The sequence below is a fragment of the Aulonocara sp. 'chitande type north' Nkhata Bay genome, linkage group LG5 (assembly GCF_057382095.1).
Source record: "Aulonocara sp. 'chitande type north' Nkhata Bay isolate Kocher_YH1m ecotype deep benthic linkage group LG5, A_spYH_male_GT1.1, whole genome shotgun sequence".
NCBI classification, from domain to species: Eukaryota; Metazoa; Chordata; class Actinopteri; order Cichliformes; family Cichlidae; genus Aulonocara; species Aulonocara sp. 'chitande type north' Nkhata Bay.
This window is the reverse complement of record NC_141348.1, coordinates 28,367,922-28,386,649: the sequence shown is the minus strand read 5'-3', so window position 1 is coordinate 28,386,649 and position 18,728 is coordinate 28,367,922. Positions and strand designations below refer to the sequence as shown.

General features: G+C 41.5%; 2 protein-coding genes across 3 annotated transcripts; one reads left to right on the top strand and one right to left on the bottom strand.

Annotated features, from left to right (window-relative positions):
- Window positions 1–333: 333 nt before the first annotated feature.
- On the top strand, window positions 334–6,247 carry grik6 (glutamate receptor, ionotropic, kainate 6). The gene is made up of 10 exons (XM_086292728.1): window positions 334–417; window positions 539–628; window positions 3,406–3,437; window positions 3,523–3,702; window positions 3,855–4,078; window positions 4,241–4,338; window positions 4,445–4,662; window positions 4,746–4,965; window positions 5,073–5,317; window positions 5,622–6,247. Exons 2-10 carry the CDS (start codon window positions 562–564, stop codon window positions 5,724–5,726), a joined length of 1,389 nt encoding a protein of 462 aa, XP_086148854.1. The 5' UTR covers window positions 334–417; window positions 539–561; the 3' UTR covers window positions 5,727–6,247.
- Window positions 5,997–17,400, bottom strand: plch2b (phospholipase C, eta 2b). 2 transcript variants are annotated; one of them, XM_086292725.1, is made up of 21 exons: window positions 16,769–17,400; window positions 15,685–15,831; window positions 14,962–15,205; window positions 14,717–14,846; window positions 13,043–13,213; window positions 12,643–12,736; window positions 12,314–12,517; window positions 12,114–12,234; window positions 11,851–12,022; window positions 10,601–10,720; window positions 10,430–10,513; window positions 10,250–10,347; window positions 10,069–10,157; window positions 9,771–9,956; window positions 9,568–9,675; window positions 9,341–9,465; window positions 9,163–9,247; window positions 8,926–9,072; window positions 7,652–7,731; window positions 6,482–7,562; window positions 5,997–6,394 (listed from the first exon to the last, which is right to left on the bottom strand). In XM_086292725.1, the coding sequence occupies exons 1-21, from the start codon at window positions 17,118–17,120 to the stop codon at window positions 6,387–6,389; spliced, it is 3,846 nt and encodes a 1,281-aa protein (XP_086148851.1). In that variant the 5' UTR covers window positions 17,121–17,400; the 3' UTR covers window positions 5,997–6,386. The 2 variants fall into 2 exon arrangements, with proteins under 2 accessions (XP_086148851.1, XP_086148853.1); XM_086292727.1 differs by lacking the exons at window positions 15,685–15,831; window positions 16,769–17,400 and having other exon boundaries at window positions 14,717–14,838; window positions 14,962–15,138.
- Between the last annotated feature and the right edge of the window lie 1,328 nt (window positions 17,401–18,728).

The window sequence follows — 18,728 nt, the reverse complement described above, 5'->3', positions numbered from 1 at the left end:
CCAGTCAAATATGCCCTAGCTTTCGCTCTTTCTACAATTACTTTTACGATGAGAGAAATCTTGCTTCAAATGCCCAGCATGCAATTTAAGTATCATGCAACTTATGGGGGCTCAGCTTAACTATAATGCAACCTCCTGTGAATCGGATTATGTTTATTTGCATAATCTGTTTAGTCATCATTAGAATGAATCACATTTTAATTCACACTGGAAGCTATATGTTTGAACATTATGCTGCTTGTCTCCACCCCCTTAAAATAATTACTCCACATTCTCCACCCACAAAGTCTTGGTTGGCTATCTCTTGTTTCACTGCAATCTGAAAAACGCCAGTTCACAGTGAATCACAGTCGAGCGCTGGCTACTGTCAGGGTCAGTTCGAAGCTGACGTGCTGTCAAATCCTGGACTCTTTTCAGGTTAGTTTTTAAGCTTTTTTATTGCTTTGATTGCTTTGTTTTTTGCTTTTGTGTTATAAAGTTGATGCATCTCTTCTATGCATGCTCCTTAAACTACTACTACTCTCCTAATAATTTGTAGGTTGCAAGTCTAGATTAAGAGAGATGATGCTGCTTGGATTGTTTTTGCTGTCCTTTGGATTTCTCCTGGACAGGGGCACATGTACTGCAAGTAAGAGACTGTTTATTTATTTAGATCACATCTATGCATAAAAGATAAGGATGGATGGATGGATGGATGGATGGATGGATGGATGGATGGACATCAATCCATCTATCCATCCATCCATCCATCCATCCAACAATGTTGTTGATGGATGGATGGATGGATGGATGGAGAGATGGATGGATGGATGGAGAGATGGATGGATGTCCGGTCCTCCATCTCTCCATCCATCCATCCATCCATCCATCCCTCAACAACAACATTGTGTTTGTTAAGTTTGCTTCTACAGACTGATACGTTACAGTTTGACCCGGTCACTGCATTTGTAATCCAGAGTGGTGGCAGCTTGCTTTCTTTCTTTGCCAAATTCCTCATGTTTCCTCCCCAGTAATTGGTAGAAAATGATCATGGTTGACAGCAAACAAATACATAAACTGTCAGCCTTGCTGAATATCAAAGTGTTGCACTACATCCTGTCCAAGAAAGCTAGCCAGCGGACACAAAAAACGATAATAAATCAAGTCCATGGAGCAAACAATGACCCTGTCTGTAAGAGTGGCCAAAAACTGACAGGGGCTTTAAGAGCTTGTGTTGGTGTCATCTCTTGAAACGGAGGATCTGATGGTTGTCAGGGTCACCCTGTGGTGACGGATCCCCTAGGCCTTGGCCTGAATTGAGGCTTTTGATGCTCTTTGACTGCCCTCCCATCTCACAGCGCCATAGCATTGTAATTTTTTGGAATAACACACTGCTCTAAATAGATTGTGGACACTTTTCAAGTAGGCGAGCAGAGCCGCCAGATCTCCAGGATACCGGAAACCACTTGAGCTCAAAAAGTCAGTAGATGGACCCCAAATTTCACCTCAGGGACGTCTCTGTGTGTTAAAGTCTGAAGATGAAAAGCTGCACAAAGGAGTTTTTGATTCTTCTAAATTTAGTTTGGACTCCAACTATGAAAACATCTGTGATGGTAAAAGCATACAAGGACTTGTTTTTTTAACTTATTCTTCCCATTGTGTCTTTCTAATCTTTGAGCTTTTATAAACATGTAAAAATGTGAATATTTGTTAGTACAGCTTACAGACATAAAAGAAAGTAAACTCTGTGTCAATTGTATGGTTTTTTATATCAGGGCATTTTCAGGACACACAAAAAATATCTACTGTACTCTATTGCAGGTTTTAAAATGAAGTAAATCCAGCCAAAGTTAGGCAGATGGCCTCACATTTGTCTCTAGAATACTTTGATATAGAGAAGATTTTGTGGTCCACTCAGTGAGTGGGAGGTGCCCAGGGCCTGTGGCTGCAAAACAATCCCAAATCATCAACTTCCACCACCATGTTTCACAGTTGATATGAGGTGTTGACCAAAAACAGTAAACCAGGTGCAGATCTACTGTGTTTGGTTTTGTGCATTATGGCAAAACATCACATGGACAAAGGTTTGGCTACACCCAGGACAGGTTGTTAGCCTGTTGCAAAGGTAACACACAAAGAGAGAGAAACATTTACACAAATACAATATACACATTGTTACAACCTGCATAATATTATGTTGGTCCCTCTTCTGCTGCCAAAACAGCCTTTATCTGTCAAGGCATGGACTCCACTAGGCCCCTGAAGGTTTGCTGTGGTATATGGCACCAAGATTTTAGCAACAGAGCCTATAAGTCCTGTAAGTTGTGAGATGGGGCCTCCGTGGATCAGACTTGTTTGTCAAGTGCATCTGCAGGAATTTAAACCACTCTTGGTTTAAATTAACTCATTTTTTTGTTGTTGTGGCAGGCCACATTATCCTGCTGAAACAGACCACAGCCATCAGGGAGTACTGTTTCCATGAAAGGGTGTACATGATCTGCAACAATACTTAGGTTGGTGATAGGTGTTAAACATCCACATGGATGGTGGAACCCAAGGTTTCCCAGCAGATCATTGCCCAAACCATTACCCTGCTTCCTTCTAGTGATGCACATGCAGCCGGCCAGCTTTGTGATTAAGAGAAAACATGATTTGTCAGACTAGGCCACCTTCTTCCATCACTCTGTGGTCCAGTTCAGATGCTCACATGCCCATTGTTCATGGTTTTGCCAGTGGACAGGGATCAGCAAGGAAACCTTGACTGGTCTGCAGCTATGCCGTCCCGTACCGAACCAAGTGTAATGGACTGTGTATTCTGACACCTTTCTATCAGGAGCAGCATTAACATTTTTCAGCAATTTCAGCGATAGTAGCTTGTCTGTTGTATCAGACCACATGGGTCAACCAATGAGCCTATGATGCTGCTGGTTCATCACTGTTTCTTCTTTGGACCACTTTTGACAGATATTGACAACTACAGACCGGGAACAACCCACAAGACCTGCAGTTCTGATGATGCTCTGACTCAGTTGTCTACCATCCAAATTTGCCCCCGTCAGACTAACTCAAATCCTTGTGGCCATTTTTCCTGCTTCTAACACATAAACTTTGAGAACAAAATATTCAATTGCTCCCTAATATATCCCACCTACCAACAGGTGCCAGCATGCAGTGATAATCAGTGTTATTCCTGATTGGTACACATATTATAGGACATTTTCAAACATAAACAGAGACCTGGGGATGCGTGTGCTAAAAATGTGCAGATTTTTTGAGTAGATTTAAAAAATATTTGACAGTAAATAAAATACATGACACTCCAAATAATGTCCCATAAAAATCAGAAAACAGCTGTTATGTAGGTGTGCTGTGGTTTTTTAAATTCATGGAATCGCTGATCTAATTATTTTTGTCTCTCAACAACAGTGCAGTCAGAGCTCAGAATCACAACAATAAAGGTACCTAATCTGGCTTTGCATATCTTTGTGAATACAAAATTAAGTGTGAAATAAATCCCACTGACTTTCACATCGATTCTTTCAGCAAGAGCCGTATGTGATGTCCAAAGGTGCTCAGCTGGAAGGCTTTTGCGTGGACCTGCTCTCTGAAGTAGCCAAGAAAGTGGGCTTCAAGTACAAAGTGCAGCTGGTGAAAGATGGCGCGTATGGTAGACAGGAAGAGAGCGGGAACTGGAACGGGATGGTTGGAGAGGTGGTGAGAGGGGTGAGCAGCAAAGCACTCTCAAAAGAAGAAGTGAATATGTGGTGTTTTTGAAAAAAAAATCAACATGACTTTAAACCTAACTATGTTAAGAAGTTCCAATAAAGTATCCACATTATATATCCAAACTAGCCAAATATATTTTTATCCTACAGGAAGCAGACCTCGCTATTGCTCCACTGACTCTCACTGCAGCTCGGGAGAAAGCTGTGGGAATGACCAAACCATTCATGCAGACGGGAATCAGTATTCTGCTAAGGAAGGACATTTCAGAGGATGCAGGCTTCTTTGATTTCCTTTCCCCTTTCTCAGCACAGACCTGGGTTGGCATACTCATTGCCTATCTGGGGACGGCTGCTTGCATCTTCATAGTTGCCAGGTTGGTCATGAAAGCAGTTCTTTAAAGTGATTATTATGATTCATTTAATAATGATTGATTTAAGTTCTTGAGGGTTTTGAGGTTATATCTGTATTCCTTCGGGCAGTGGGTTACTCTGAGTGCTGTCTCATTAACAATTAACACCTTTGATCCAAATTGCAGACTCAGCCCTTCTGAGTGGAGTCAGCCTCAGAGTGAGAAAAACACGTTCGGTCTCCTCCACAGCCTTTGGTACACAGCTGGAGCTCTGACTCTTCAAGGTTAATGGCAAATCCAGACACCACCTAATCCGATAAGCATCTGAACAACAAACAAGTGAACATCTCTCCCTTTTGTGGCATTTGTTGAGCCTTTTTTGTGTTTCAGGTGCCGGCCCTCATCCCAAAGCCCTTTCGGGGCGTGTCATCTGCAGCAGTTGGTGGTTATTTAGCGTTGTCCTCTTGGCTTGCTATTTCTCCAACCTCAGCTCCACTAAGACCCCAGAGTCCTCTAACCTGATGGTGAAAGGGTTTGAGGACTTGGCCAATCAGGATGTGATTGAATATGGCTGCCTGGCTGGCTCTTCCACACTTGCTTTCTTTAAGGTGAGTACTGCAGCCCTAAAGTGTCTAGTTCAGCTGGAATTAGAGAGCTTTTCTCTCTAAGCTATTCTTTTTTCTTCATTTAGAATTCAAACAACCCAGTGTACCGCAGAATCTATGAGCACATGGAGCGGACAAAGAGTTTTGTGTCGAGTATGGATGAAGGCATTCGACGTGCAAAAGAGGGCAACTACGCCTTCATTGGAGAGTCTGTTTCTCTGGACTTAGCCGTAGCGCGTTACTGTGAACTAGTCCGGGCGCATGAAGTCGTTGGCATGAGGGGATACAGCATTGCTGCTGCTCTTGGTGAGGTTATTTATTTTTAAACTCTAATTAAACAGTTAAGTTTAGATGAAAGATGGTAAAATCAAATTCAGCACATAACCCAAAACTATCATTTTTTTTCCTCAAAGGTTCTCCAATCATAAAGAACCTCAGTGTGGCAATCCTACAGCTAAGTGAGGCAGGGGAGCTGGGTTACTTGCGAAGCAAGTGGTGGGCAAGCAGCTGCATAGCAGACAAGGGCAAGGTGTCAGCTGTGCAGCCGCATAACCTCAAGGGGATATTTCTGGTGCTTTCCCTCGGCCTTGGGCTGGGAACAATTGTGGCTGTCCTGGAGCTGACCTTCAAGAGTCGCAGGCGTGCAGCAGAGCACAAGGTACGCGCAAGGTTGTCGCAACTTACATGTCTCAAGTGAAACAGTGTGTGTGTGTGTTTATTCTTTAAGATTTTAAATTAATTGATGATTTTTTTTGGCTGCGGCAGTTCTTCTGCCATTAGAAGATTGTTTTTTTATTGGTTGCAATTTGAAGCAACATTGTCATTTATTACATGGATTTTAGAAAATACAGATGACTGGGATGCCTACCCATCCATTCATCTGTATTTGCATTAAACTAATAGGTGGAATAAAGTGTTTTTGTTGCACTGGTGTTAATCTTGATTGCATGTCCATCCCACAGAAGACATGTTGCTCTGTACTGACTGAGGAGCTGAGTCTGCGCTTGAGGACCAGCAGTGGGAACAGATCCCAGGAAAATGTAGATAAAGACAAGGAAAAGGCATAGAAGCCTTTGGAAGATTCAACTACTATGAAATGTTTAGTTTTTAGAGCTTTTTATGTTTGATTTAATTATTGTTTTCCATTTGGCTTGATAACACTTGATAACTTTGTTCAAAGAATTTACAGAAATATTAACTCAGTAGACTGTAAACCTTATTATTTACCTTATTATTTACATTTGAACTAAAATGTAAAAAAAAGTCCAACTTTTTCAGATATATAAATTACTGATTTTTCAGTACAACTGCTACTCTTTCAATGAAAAATCAAACACTTCAGTATAAAAAAACGTTTTTAATTTCAGTTTACACTTGTAAACTCAACATTTTGCTAACAAACTGTGCACATGTTTACTTTCTAGGTTTACTGCTTGCAACTCTGCATCATGTATTTTGTACACTTGGCAGTGGCATCATGTGACTTCAGCAATTTCTTTTTAAAAACTACTTCATGCATAAAAACTGGGATGATTGTAAACATTTCAGCAAGATTAGAAAAGAAATAAAAAAAACCCATCTAACAGTGTTTTAATGCTTTGCGTCGTCCATCATTCTAGAAAGAAAAGCTACATATCTGACACATATCACTCCACCATCACCATCATTCCTCTTTTTTCTTGTTGTTGATCCTTTTCTTTTTTCAGGACGACCTTGATCTCTTCCTGTCACAAATCTAAAAATCACAAAAACAGTAAAGAACAAAAAGCCACTTAGCTTTTGTAATCAAACTTCTTTTCATTCTTTTGCAAATGTGACTCACCATCTAGAAAAAGCGGTGATTTACAGCGGATCTCCCTCATCTTCTGGTCAAAGAGGGCCTTCATCTCTCTCTGCAGTGTCCCTTCGTGTTGCTCTGACCCAGTTGATGAGGGCGGGGGCACAAAGTCTAGGCTGTCGGTGCTGCTGTCGCTGCTGCTGCTGGACGTGGTGTCCAACAGGCAGAGACCGTTGGGTATGCGTCTCACAGGGTTGCTGTAGCTGCTGTAGTTTTGAGCTCTGCGCGTCTGACAGTGGAAAGTAGGCTTTCGGTTCAGCATCGGTGTCTGAGCAGAGGTAGTCTGTTTTCGAGGGCAACTGCGTGAGCGGCCCTTTGTCCTTATTGGGGTGGATGGCCAGGGGGTCACGGGAGCTTCTAAAGTCCGTCTAACCCTTGCAGGGGATGATGGAGGGACAAGAGGAGAAGGTTTGGCTTCTGGCTGTGGCACGAGTGGAGGCTGAGGGACTGTGTCGGTCTGACTCTGAGCTTCTGGCAGTGGCTCAGGCTCTGTGGCAATGTCATTGCCTGGTTTTGATTCTGGTGGTAATTCCTCAGGTGGTTCAGGCTGCTCTGACTCTATCTGCTGCCCAGCACAGTTGGACTGTTGTAATTCACTGGGGTCATTTTCCAGCTCCTCTTGAATTACTGGATTTTGGCTGTCTGGAGCAGGACTGTCAGGAGAAGAAGTCTGGGAAGAGGTCTCAAGGTCAAAGCTTTCAGCTATCACGCAGGGAGCAACCCCAGTGTGCTGGGAGTCAGTGGAAGACATCCGGCTAAAGATCCCTCTCTTTGTCTCTTGTGGTTCAAGAATTTTAACTCTGTGAGCTCGCCTGACAGGTTCACTCAGGGCCCCTTTGTGGATGGCAGCCTTGGCTGCGGGCCCTTGAACCAGATGAGACGTTTCCCCACTCCTGCTGTCCTGAGAGATGGTGTCCAGATCTTTGCGGAAGTACAAAGCACGTCCATCTTCTGAAGACTGGACAGAAAAATCTAGAGATGGCTGCCTTTGATGGCTCTTCATATGCTTCTGGGCTGCTTTTTGGATGTGTTTCCTAGCTGCTTGCACAGCATTTGCTGGTTTGATCTGTCACACAAAGGAAATCAGAAATCATAAGATAGAGTTGTCAGGTGAAGATGATCTTAGATCTGTAAGTGTATTTTATAATGCCATACCTTTCCTGCCATGTCAATAATAGCGACATGAACAAAGATCGATGATTCCGCCATTTCCTCCAGGTAGACATGGCGGTAACCTGCGAACAAGCACACAAACAAACAACAGGAAAAAAATTATTTAGATTTGAAATCTTTTATTTGGCATCTGTACACTTACACTGGGTTTGGATATGTAGGACATCTTGTGGAGAGCTTAGAGTCAGAGACAAATGAATGCCAACATAAAAAAATGCGCACGGAGATAAAGTCAAGACCAGAGTTATCTTAGTTTTGTTTATGAATTAGTTTTTGTTTTTTCTGTTTTCATTTTTTGCTTTCAGTTTAGTTTAGTTTAAAATAGTCTCAGGGTTTGTTTGCTCACTTCAGTTTAGTTTTCACTGGTTTCAATCTTAGTTTTAGTCGTTATTAATTATTGTTGTATTGTGGAGAGCATAAGTCAGAGGAAATTTATATTATAGGAAAATCAGCACAGGTATTACAATAAAAGCACAGAACATTTTGAAAGCAGTTGAAGTATTTTAGACATCCAGTCTCAATAAATACATCAAAGTCTCATGAGACAAGTTTTCATAATATTTCCACCAAATTAAAAAACGCTCCAACTCAAGATATTTGCTCTATTTTTATTTTACTCTAGTTAGATTTTCAAGTCCACAAAATTACTTCAGAATTTTTTTTGTGGAAAGGACAATATGTCAGGTAATTTCAAGTATAAAAACAGTATTTCCTGTATTAGGAAAGAAGCTGCTGTGGAAGCGTGTGAGATCAGACCGTCCGCTCTGCTGCCTCTGATGGTTTATGCTGATTGTTTTGGTCTGAGGGGGGTGTGATCTGGACTGGATGATGACAATGTGTTGTGCTCTTTTCTTGCACCGTTGTGTGTATATGTATATAAGTCCACTGATGGAAGCTCAGTCCTTATATTCTTTCACTTTTTTAACACGTAAGGACTCAAAACAAATCTGCAACACTGGCAAGGATAAACAATCAAATTCATAAAGTTTTGCTCAATCGCTTTAGCACGTTTCTCATATTTTTGATGTTCTGAAGATGCATTTCCCAAATGCCTCATAGTTAAAACAAAACACTAATGATACTCTGCAGAAAGTGGGAAGTTGTCCTAAATCTTTAATTTATTTGTAAAAATGAAGTTTTTGCAACACTGAAAAATTAATAACCTTTCAAAAGGCAACAATTTTAACAGAATAAAGGAGTATCCTTTCAGAAGTATAACTTCTGGAACCAAGCAAACAAGTGTACAGGTACTCCACCTGGCATCATGCTGGTAAAAGCTACAGTCCTCTGTCCAATGAAGTCTCTTCCAATAGGATCGTGATCCCACACCTGGAATCGCACCAGGGCGATTTGAGGCATTTGAATGTTGAAGACGAGGGTTTCCTCCCACATTGGGTTGAAACCTGAAAGAAAGGAATGTCACCAAGACTGAGAAACACAAAGTCAGCTTGGCTCGGAGTGATTTAAACTGCAACGTGGAGCTTCACACGTACCGTTATCATGCACTACTCTAGTCTGCTGCTTGGAGCAGTCAACAGGTAGGCCGATGATCTCGACTTCAACAAAGGGATCAATTATCTAAAAAAAGTCCAAGAAAAACTTGACTTTAGTGTTAAAAACGTATTTTTTGTTGAACTCTTTGACTTTATATCTACTGTATTTTGACCTGACCTCTCCTCTGTCCCCAAACATGGAGTCTTTGGGTTTAGGAAGTTGCTGTCCACTAAAGATCTTCAGCACTAACTGAGTTTTTCTGTGTCCTGGCAGGGGCTCCTCCAACACTGGGTTAAAGGCACCTTATGAAAAGCAATAGTATTTATTAGGTGCTGATCCAGGATTCATTGCTCTTCACTTTGTAATCTGCAGAAATCTACTAAGTGTGAGTGAACACCACGTACCTTTACACATGCACTTGGGCTTCAGAATATATCCACAGTTTCCATTGCTCGAGAACTTGGCTTGGTTCAGTTCAAGCATGCGACCTTCTGTTTGATAATTCATAGCAACTAAGATGAAACAGCAACGTGACAACAAGTTAACAAGTTAACAACAAACAGTATCACATAACGCTAGTATTGAGTTTTAGTGACACTTTTGTTACCCATATGGCATCCTGAGTTCCAGTATGATTGTGGGTTGAAGTTGCTTGAGTCCACTCTGTAGTTGGACGGATAGACTCTTAGAAGCTGGCGCTGGTTGAAACGCACCAGCTCACCCGGTTTAAGCTGTAAGATCTGGTTCATTACTGTCTCATCCAGGGATGATACCTGCCAACTGCTCATGAATGCTGCCAAAAAGAAAATTAAAATGTATGAGACACTCACTCTGAAAAGTTTCTATGAGTTGGGATGTGCTTAGTGAAAACAAAAATGCAGGCAAAGGTTTCTAGTTGGATTTACCTTGTGTTTCTATGTCATGCACACGGACAGATTTTGTGTATTTGACCAGATCAGAGAGAGCTCGGGAGAGCCTCATTGTTTTCCTTTTTCTACGGAGACAGAGGGAATCATATACGTGTAATCCCAGATATGATAACGTTTAGATTGTCAGCTGTTTTTGACGTTTAGTAACGGGTCTTACTTAGGATGGTAAACAATTTGTGTCCTCTCCCTGCTGCTGCTGTAGTCTGATTCACCATCAGACATGGCCTTGTTTTTCACTCGTATTCTCTTTTTTCTCTGAAAGAAAAAAAAATCTAATATTTTAAGTCAAAGTCACCCAAACGGAAAGCTGTCAGATATTGGTTTTATATCAGCTGACCTTTCTTTTGAAGCTTCTCATGATTGATCTCCCAAATCGTCTCTTCTTCTTAGGCTGATTAGTAGAGTTAACGCTATTCCCATCCTGAAAAGTTCAAATTGCAATCTTACTATATTTACCTTCTTTCTTACTTACTTTGTTTCTTTCTTTCTGTTTAAATGTTTCATTTGCCTGTGGGTTATCATCGTCATCATCGTCATCATCGTCCTCTTCTTCCTCATTTCCAGTGTCTTCATCAGACACATCACCCTCCTCCACATCAGGATCAAGGTTTGCTGGCAGCTTCTTCCCCTAAAAACAGAAAATTAACAATCGCCTTGTGTGTGTGTGTGTGTGTGTGTGTGTGTGTGTGTGTGTGTGTGTGTGTGTGTGTGTGTAATAATATACATATAATCATTTATTTTGTAAACTGCCAAGGATCTGCCAAGGACAATGATAGAGAAAGCACAAAGCTGCACTCTTTCTACTTGCTGTGTGCAGTTTGTAACCTACACAAGTACTGTGTGGGTTACACATCACTGCATGAGGGATAGTGATTGCAACAGACTGGACAGGGTTTACATTTACACCTTCGTGTTGTGTTGACAGACTTTGTTACAGAAAAGAAAAAAGACAGTTTTCAGCATTGTGTCTCACAAAGGGAAATGAACACACCTCAACATCTGCAGAGTCACATTCCTGAGATGTAATGTGAATGAGAGTCTGTGGCCTCACAGGCGCTAAAAGTTACATCATTGTAAATTGTTTTTGAGCTAAACGTGAACAGTATTGCTTAATTTCAAATTTCACCAGCCATTTCATTAGGTACACCTTGCTGGTCCTGGGTTTAACCCTCCTTTTTCCTTCATAGCTGCCTTAACTCTTAACTCCATGGTGCTAGAAACATTCCTCTGAGATTTTGGTCCTTATTCTGATGCTCAAGCCCAAAATTTGACAAGAAAATATACCCAGACTATAGCAACACCACACCAGACTGAACTGTTGACACAAGACGGTGAGGTAATGAGGATTGTCCACGTTTGGCAAACCCATGTGAACTTTAGTTTCAGTTTCCTGTTCTCGTCTAAAGGGAGTGGCACCTGGTGTGGTCTTCTGTTGCTGTAGCCCATCTGCTTTAAGGTTCAACACGTTGCACGATCAGAGATGCTCGTCTGCATTCCTTGGTTGTGATGATTAAATATTTGGTTTAAAGTTAACTTCCTATCAGCTCAGTGAGGTATTTTGTCAGCTGGTTCATCCACTTTGCATGTCATAACTACAATGAGATGATACTTGGAAGCGACTACCTACTGTAGTCAGGTGACGTCTGAATAGCATATAGGTGTGTGTGTGTGTGTGCGCGCGCGTGCGTGTGTGTGTGCGCGCGCGTGTGTGTGCTTGTGTGTGATTGTGATTGTGTGTGTGGGTAAAAACAACTCTACCTTGACCAAAATCTTTCCTTTCAGGATCTCAGGGGATGGCAGCTTTTTGCATTCATGCACGCTGACATTGCTCAGATCCAGTTTGTCCTGCAGCACCTCTCTCAGATATTTAGCCATCTTTTTCTGCTGAGGCACAGTGCAGTGGTTCTCTATGGACAGGATCACGGGATACCTGGCAGTGAGGTGACAATAACTGAATGACTGCGCAGGTGCACCAGCTCGACAAAATTGTAATCAGCACCAGGAATAAAAAAAAATCTTACTGTGATTTTGTGAAGGCATATTTGTCAATTGTTTCAATTACATCTTTGAAGAGAATTTTGGATGTCAAGGTATAACCATGATGGACAATGGGCTCTCCATCTGGTCCATCCCAGCAGTCCACTAAGAGAGGGGGAAAGAGCTGACAACCAAAATCACACACTGAAATAACAGCTCAGGTTCTTGTTGTGTCGGCTCTTACCCTCCACACAGCGACAGCCTGCCTGCAGGACGTAGGCATACATTTCCACTCTAGACTGAGAGAGCAGCTGGTCTCCTGTCAGGTAGGTGTTGTGAGACGTGGCAATGAAGTAGTTGGTTAGAGGCTGCGTCATGTCCTGGTTTACCTGATTGTGCTCAGGGTTGAAGATATCGCCTGCAGGACTCCGCATGTAGTTGGTGAAACCTAAAGGAAGAGAGTTGTTGGAGCAGCTATTTTATTTGCAGACTGAAAATTAAATCTGGTTTGACTGACATGTGATAATAACGACGTTTCACCGGCCACAGGCACTTTGAGCAAGGCCTACATACCATCAATACCCAGTACCATACGCTGGAGGTTCTCAGGACACGGCTCAAACTTGGCCACTATGTCCACTAGATGCTCTCTGTTTAGGCCTCGCATCTACAAATAGAACACAATGAACTGTTTTTATCTTATTGGATCCAAAAGTTAAAAGCTTTTTGAAAACTGCTATTAGCAATAATTTAATTCAATCTTTTAAAGCACTTTATTGCTTGTTATATCTCAATTTCATGACTTCACGTTTGTCTCTTGCACTGCAGTGATTGGTTAAAATACATTTTAGCTTCTTCTTAGACACCATCACTGATGTCAATCTGATACACTTAAAATACATTTCAAGGAGAGGTAAAAATGGGGATAAATAGTATCAAACAGATGATTGTGATTGGTTTGACTTTTGACTACCTTCTGTTCATTTTCCAGAAAGCGTGCAAGGTCATGGAGATCCAGGACTTCTTTCTGATTGCTGTAGGAGATCAGAATCAGGTAGAGGTCTCTGCGTGTGGAAATCATCTTGTAGAATGAACAAAATTCATCAAAGCCGAGAGAGCCCTGGTTCTCGTCCGTGTCTGCTTCCTGCAGATAGTGGCGAAAACATTTTATGATGTCTGTCTCTCTCTCAGTACCTTCTGAATGATATATCTGTCAGCATCAAAACAGAGCTCATTCACAGGTGGGGGAGGGGAGGACGGGCAGTGAGCTACTGCAACTAAAGCAATATTGCGATACAACAAAGGCCATCTGTGACAACCATATGGGCTTCCGGTGATAGCCTTTTCCACCGTTCCAACAAAAACACTGAATGCACATATTTGTCTGCTGGCTCCATCTGTAGCATTTTATGCTTCTCTGTATATAATCATGGGATGATGGGAAGCATGGGAAGATCACAGGGAGAGTCTGCTTAAGGATTTTACATATTTTTTTATTCGTTAATACACTTTCCAATCTGGTTTCTTTAGGCTGCCCCAGAGTGCAGGATTTGTGTCCTGTCATATTTTCTGGGTTTGAAACATTTTACTAGATTTACTAGCTGTCATATTTTTTCTTGCTCTATTTATTTATTTTAGCCATTTTAGTTGCACGGTTTGGCTCTGCAAGTATTGGTATACTTGTTTTGTGCAGATTTAACTACTGACATGGTCCTCTGAGGAGGAATCGTGCTATCTCTGGTGATGCTTTTGCTTTGTCACTACCACGAAAGGTGTGGTGTTAAATGTCTCGACAGTGACTGTGAGTTTTTCTCAGAATGTGGGACTTGCCTTCTTACTGGAAACAGACAATGACATTACCAGAAGAGAGACATACACACCTATGTAGTCTCTCACTTTATTTATTAAACAAAATTAGTCCATATCATTAAAAAAGTAGTGACCCTGAGTTTATGAATATGGAAGCTATTGTGCTAACTTTGCACGTGTAAAAATTCAACTTGGATCTCTTTTTATTTTAAGTGAGTTAAAAAAAAATAGTTTGGCGCAGTAGGAGGACTTCTTCTGGTTCTGAAGGGCATCATGTCAGAAACACTTTAAGCTACTGAACCTACTGAATAATTTGCCATGAAAATTTGTTCTGATATATACATTTCCCTTCCCTTAGGATCAGTTATTATCAATGAGAATACACGCATGCCAACAAGACAAAGGCAGCGACTATGACAGTGGCAGCAATGCTCGTGCTCAATAAAGATGAGGCTTGTTACTACATATCATTGACAAATAAACTCAGGTAAAGCTATCATTCAAGTAACCAACATGTTGTAGTTTAAAATTATATGAAACATGTCTGCACTCAAAAAATATTTACGCCCTAAATGTGAACTTTTGTTATGTAAGTTTGTTATATAAGTACAGTGTAAAACGCTAAATTTTATCACATCTAGGCAAATAAATTTGACTTGATTGGTATACATTCAGTTTTCACCAGGCATTTTTTCCTTAATGATTCATTGTTTGAATAAGTTAACCTTTGACCTTATATGTTTCAGGTCAAAGAATCACTTTTTGAGTGTAGGGGAGCAGAGGGCAAGTGTCAATTAGAGGTTACATTCATGTTAAGTCTGTCAAGTTTAAGTCTTACCTGAAACATCGCCCTGACTTTCTGCTTGGGTAAATTCACATTGAGCTTGTGGAGCAGCTGGTGAACTTCTCCGATGCTCAGGGTGCCATCTCCATTTTTATCTGCCTCAGAGAAAGTCTGCTGTAACCACATTCAGTTGCAGTTAAGGCTGAACCATACGCTAAACAATCAGTTTACCAAATATAAAGTGATGTATTTGTGCCTATAAACCATGTTGAACAGTTGTGTGGGCGGATAAAGGATATTGATCACGGGTGCGCTGCCTCCGAGCCAAACTATCTTCATCACTGATACCAGCCATGAGGTATTTCAGCCCAGTGATCCAAGTGCGGGTCTCCTCTGCGTTGGTGGAGACCAGGTCCAGGGACTTCACACGGTCCCCGTAGTAAATACTGAAGCAGCAGTTTGGGTCGAAACGGTTGTCTGCGTAACGCCTGAAGACCTCTGACTTTTTCCCCTCACACACCTCATGAATGGAATCAATAGTTACTGAAAAACAAAAACAGAGAGGTCATTCATGTCTCTGCAGCATTGAAAATAAATAAATTATAAACAATAATATGCAGTATTGTGCAAAAACCTCCATTTCATTATAAATCTTGCCAGGAAAATGATTTATTGAACCATGTGCAAACATACAAATGTCCCAACGCCCAACAATACAACAGTTTATCAGATGTAAAACATGTCAGCTTTTTAAAGAGCTGAAATCCAACTCTTCTGGTAAATTTGCCATCAACCAAAAGAAACTTTGCCGAACTAACAGGAGTTATAACTGATGGTCCAAACCAAATATTCATCAAAACAGCTTTTTGTGGCTTTTCCTCAGCTGAAGGGCCACGCCTAAAATGTGGTTTCTTTAAGACATCATAATCAGTAAATACAAATATGAACTTTGAGCTGAATTCAATTCTCATGCAATACGAATAGTCCCGAGTGATCGTCCACACCAAAAGCTGGTCACTCACTTTTGGCCTTGTCATGTTTTCTGGAGGGTCGCCATCGGATGCAGGATTTGTGCTCGTCCAGGTAAAAGAATCGCACCAGTCCTTTCTTCTTCCCCTTCATTTTGGTTAACTGAGTGCCAGTTTGCATGGTGCACATACACCTCTCCACTACAGGACAACACAAGAAACAAATTTATCAAAGGCTTCTTTAGTCAAGATTGTCAGAAATCCACTGCGATTAATTTATGGACAGCACCACAGGGTGCCCAAAGATATCAAATGTTCAGTTTAATAATAAAATCTTGCTATGTTGGGACCGTGCATGCTGAGGTTATGAGTAAAAATATCATGTTGGTGCCATACTTACACCACCACCAAGTCAAAAGAGCCTTACTGTTGTCATTGACTGAGAATGTTTGTAACTTATGAAATCCTACACCACATTATTTTGTGTTGGGAAGTATCATGAGCTCAAAGGGATGATTAGAGGTTTACTATCAAGCATTACTTCGTGAGATTACAGGCTGAGTTACACCATGAAAATACACAAACTACTTATTGTCTAAAAAGAAACGCCTGTGCCTACAGTCAGATGCGTCACAGTGCTCTACAGTGTCTCTTCTGACTTTCCTTCAGTGACTTTCCATGAAATCTTTAATGGTGTGTGCGCCCACAGTAAGTATACTGGGAAAGCGTTTAACAGAACCACTTTTTTCTCCTAACAATGAAGTCATTATCAGGTCACCAGTTTATGTGTTGTGTGCGAGTAACCTTTGTTTGTAATCTGAAGCTCAGGTGCATGTGACGCAACCTGGCACACCATTCAGGCTAATCCTAAAGGATTGTCCACTGTCCATATGCCCATTATCTGCTTCACTGCTTCCCTAATTTGTTATACGTGCGAGCTCCTTGTTTTGAAGGCCATTCGCGACAACACGTCACGGCAAATGTTTTAAATTTACAACACCCGGAATAAAAATGTCCAGTAAAACTTTTCCCTCTTCCCTCTCAGTGTGGTGCAGACAGCAAGCACCTCTGCTAAACAGGCTGCTGAGCTTCTGTGATTATTTAAGTATTATTTAGTGATCAGTTGACTTAATATTACCTATCTGACCCAGTCTCCATTTAGGCTGTGCAACCACACTTCCACCAATCCAGAAGAATTCCTCTGCGAGTCGAGAAACAGATGCTTTCTGCCAAAGTTTTGGGGAGCTCATAATAGATGGAGTGGGGGAATTCAGTCGGCTGGAGCCAGGGTTTGCCTGATGAGTGGAGGCTTTAGCCGGAGACGGTGAAAACACTCCTGATGACAGAGATCCCAAGGACTGAAAGGTTGTCTTCTTAGGAGGCAGAGAGGACAGTGGTGGAGTTCCACTGTGTCCGGGAGACTGTGGTGCCATCGCAGAGCTGATGTTCATCCCTGAGTTGTACATTTGGGTCCAGCTCTCCTGGCCCATCCACACCACGAGAACCCACCTTCTTCCTCCCCACTCTGTTGGACTCTTCAGACAGGTTTCTTTGTAACGCGGGTCAGCATATCCTCATCTTGTAGTTAAAGCATTCCTACATGGGAGCAAGGACCGACATTCCCACCCTGGAAGCTCATTCCTTGACATTGTTTGTCCGGGTTTCCAGTGTAGTGACCATCAAGTGTTCTTCTATGAATGTTTTCATGCAGAGAGGGCTCTCAGATTGGAAGAAGTGTGCACCTTGTTTGTGTCAGTAAATCTTCCTGAAGCTGTAATCCCGGAGTGAGGCTTCAGCCTTGCTTTCATAGAGGGATTTTCCAGTAAGCCTCTGAAGGAAGACAGTGGGACACGGTGGCTGCACATTTTATTTTAACCATACCTATGAGAGTCAAAGTTATTACAGAATATGGACATTAAAGTAGATTTCATAACCATGTTTATGACACACAGTATTAGGCTTTACCACTAGAGCCATTAAGGTTTTAAGAAGCTTGAAGTATCGTCATACTGTGTGCAGTGATTTCCCCCTAGAGGCAAAAGTCTGACATAGAGCAGACGCTTCTCGAATGGCAGGTGAAGCTGTCAAACCAATGTGTGAAATTTTTCACAATATTTTTACTTGTACACAAGAGAAAGGGTCTAGCTATCTGCAAATGTTTCAGAAGCTTAATACAAATTCTACAATTGGCTTACAGTTATTGGTTGTGTCTTTGTGCTTCTTAAAAAATAAATCAAAGTACAAATAAACATGTAGCAGCCTTCTCAGATAAACATTCCTGGAGGCAACAATTCTGCCTTGGAAGAAGAAGAGATGTAAGGATGTGTGTAGGTGTAGAATGCAGAGGGTGGATGTGGTGCACATTGTGGTTCTGGCTTTGCTGCATTGCAAGGGAGAGAATCAGGCGTCCTTTTGGACACCAGTAAGAACTGGTGTCCAAAAGGACAGAAGCAACAGGCTGTTCAGTGTTGCAGCGCTGTTTTCTTACCACAGTTCATGTTCTTGGTATTGATGGTCTCCATGGTAATGTTCTGTGCAGTGTAAAAGTTTTGTGAGATCATGGCAGGACAAATAAAATAGTTTATTTGCACTTGTCATAAGATGTTAATAGAATAATTGAACGTGAAACCACACAATAGCAGTTAGTCAGCCACAGAAAGGCTTTCATTCTGAGAAAATGGCTAAATATTTTGACCACTCATGCTTACACAATGTCAAAGGAACCTGGCAATAACTCATTCAGTGACATTAGAAAAAGCTCATGCATCCAGCAGAACTGTGGTGTTTTGCTAAACGCATGAGCTGCTTTGGGAAATGCATCAACACTTCGAGGAACATCGAAACTGTGTTGAGAAATATTCTAAAGCAACTGAGAAAAGCTGTGATAGGAAACGTGGACATTTTCACGTTTTCTCAATTGCTTCTGAGTATTTTTGAAACCTTTTTTAAGGTTGCACTACGGAAGATACATTTCTAAAAACGCGCATGCAGGGAAACACATTTGAGTCAAAATAAAAGCTTTGTGTCAATGAATGGCTTCTGTACTGCTGTGGTGTATCAGGGTGGATGCTCTTCAGGTGTTTATTTTACTGGGTTTT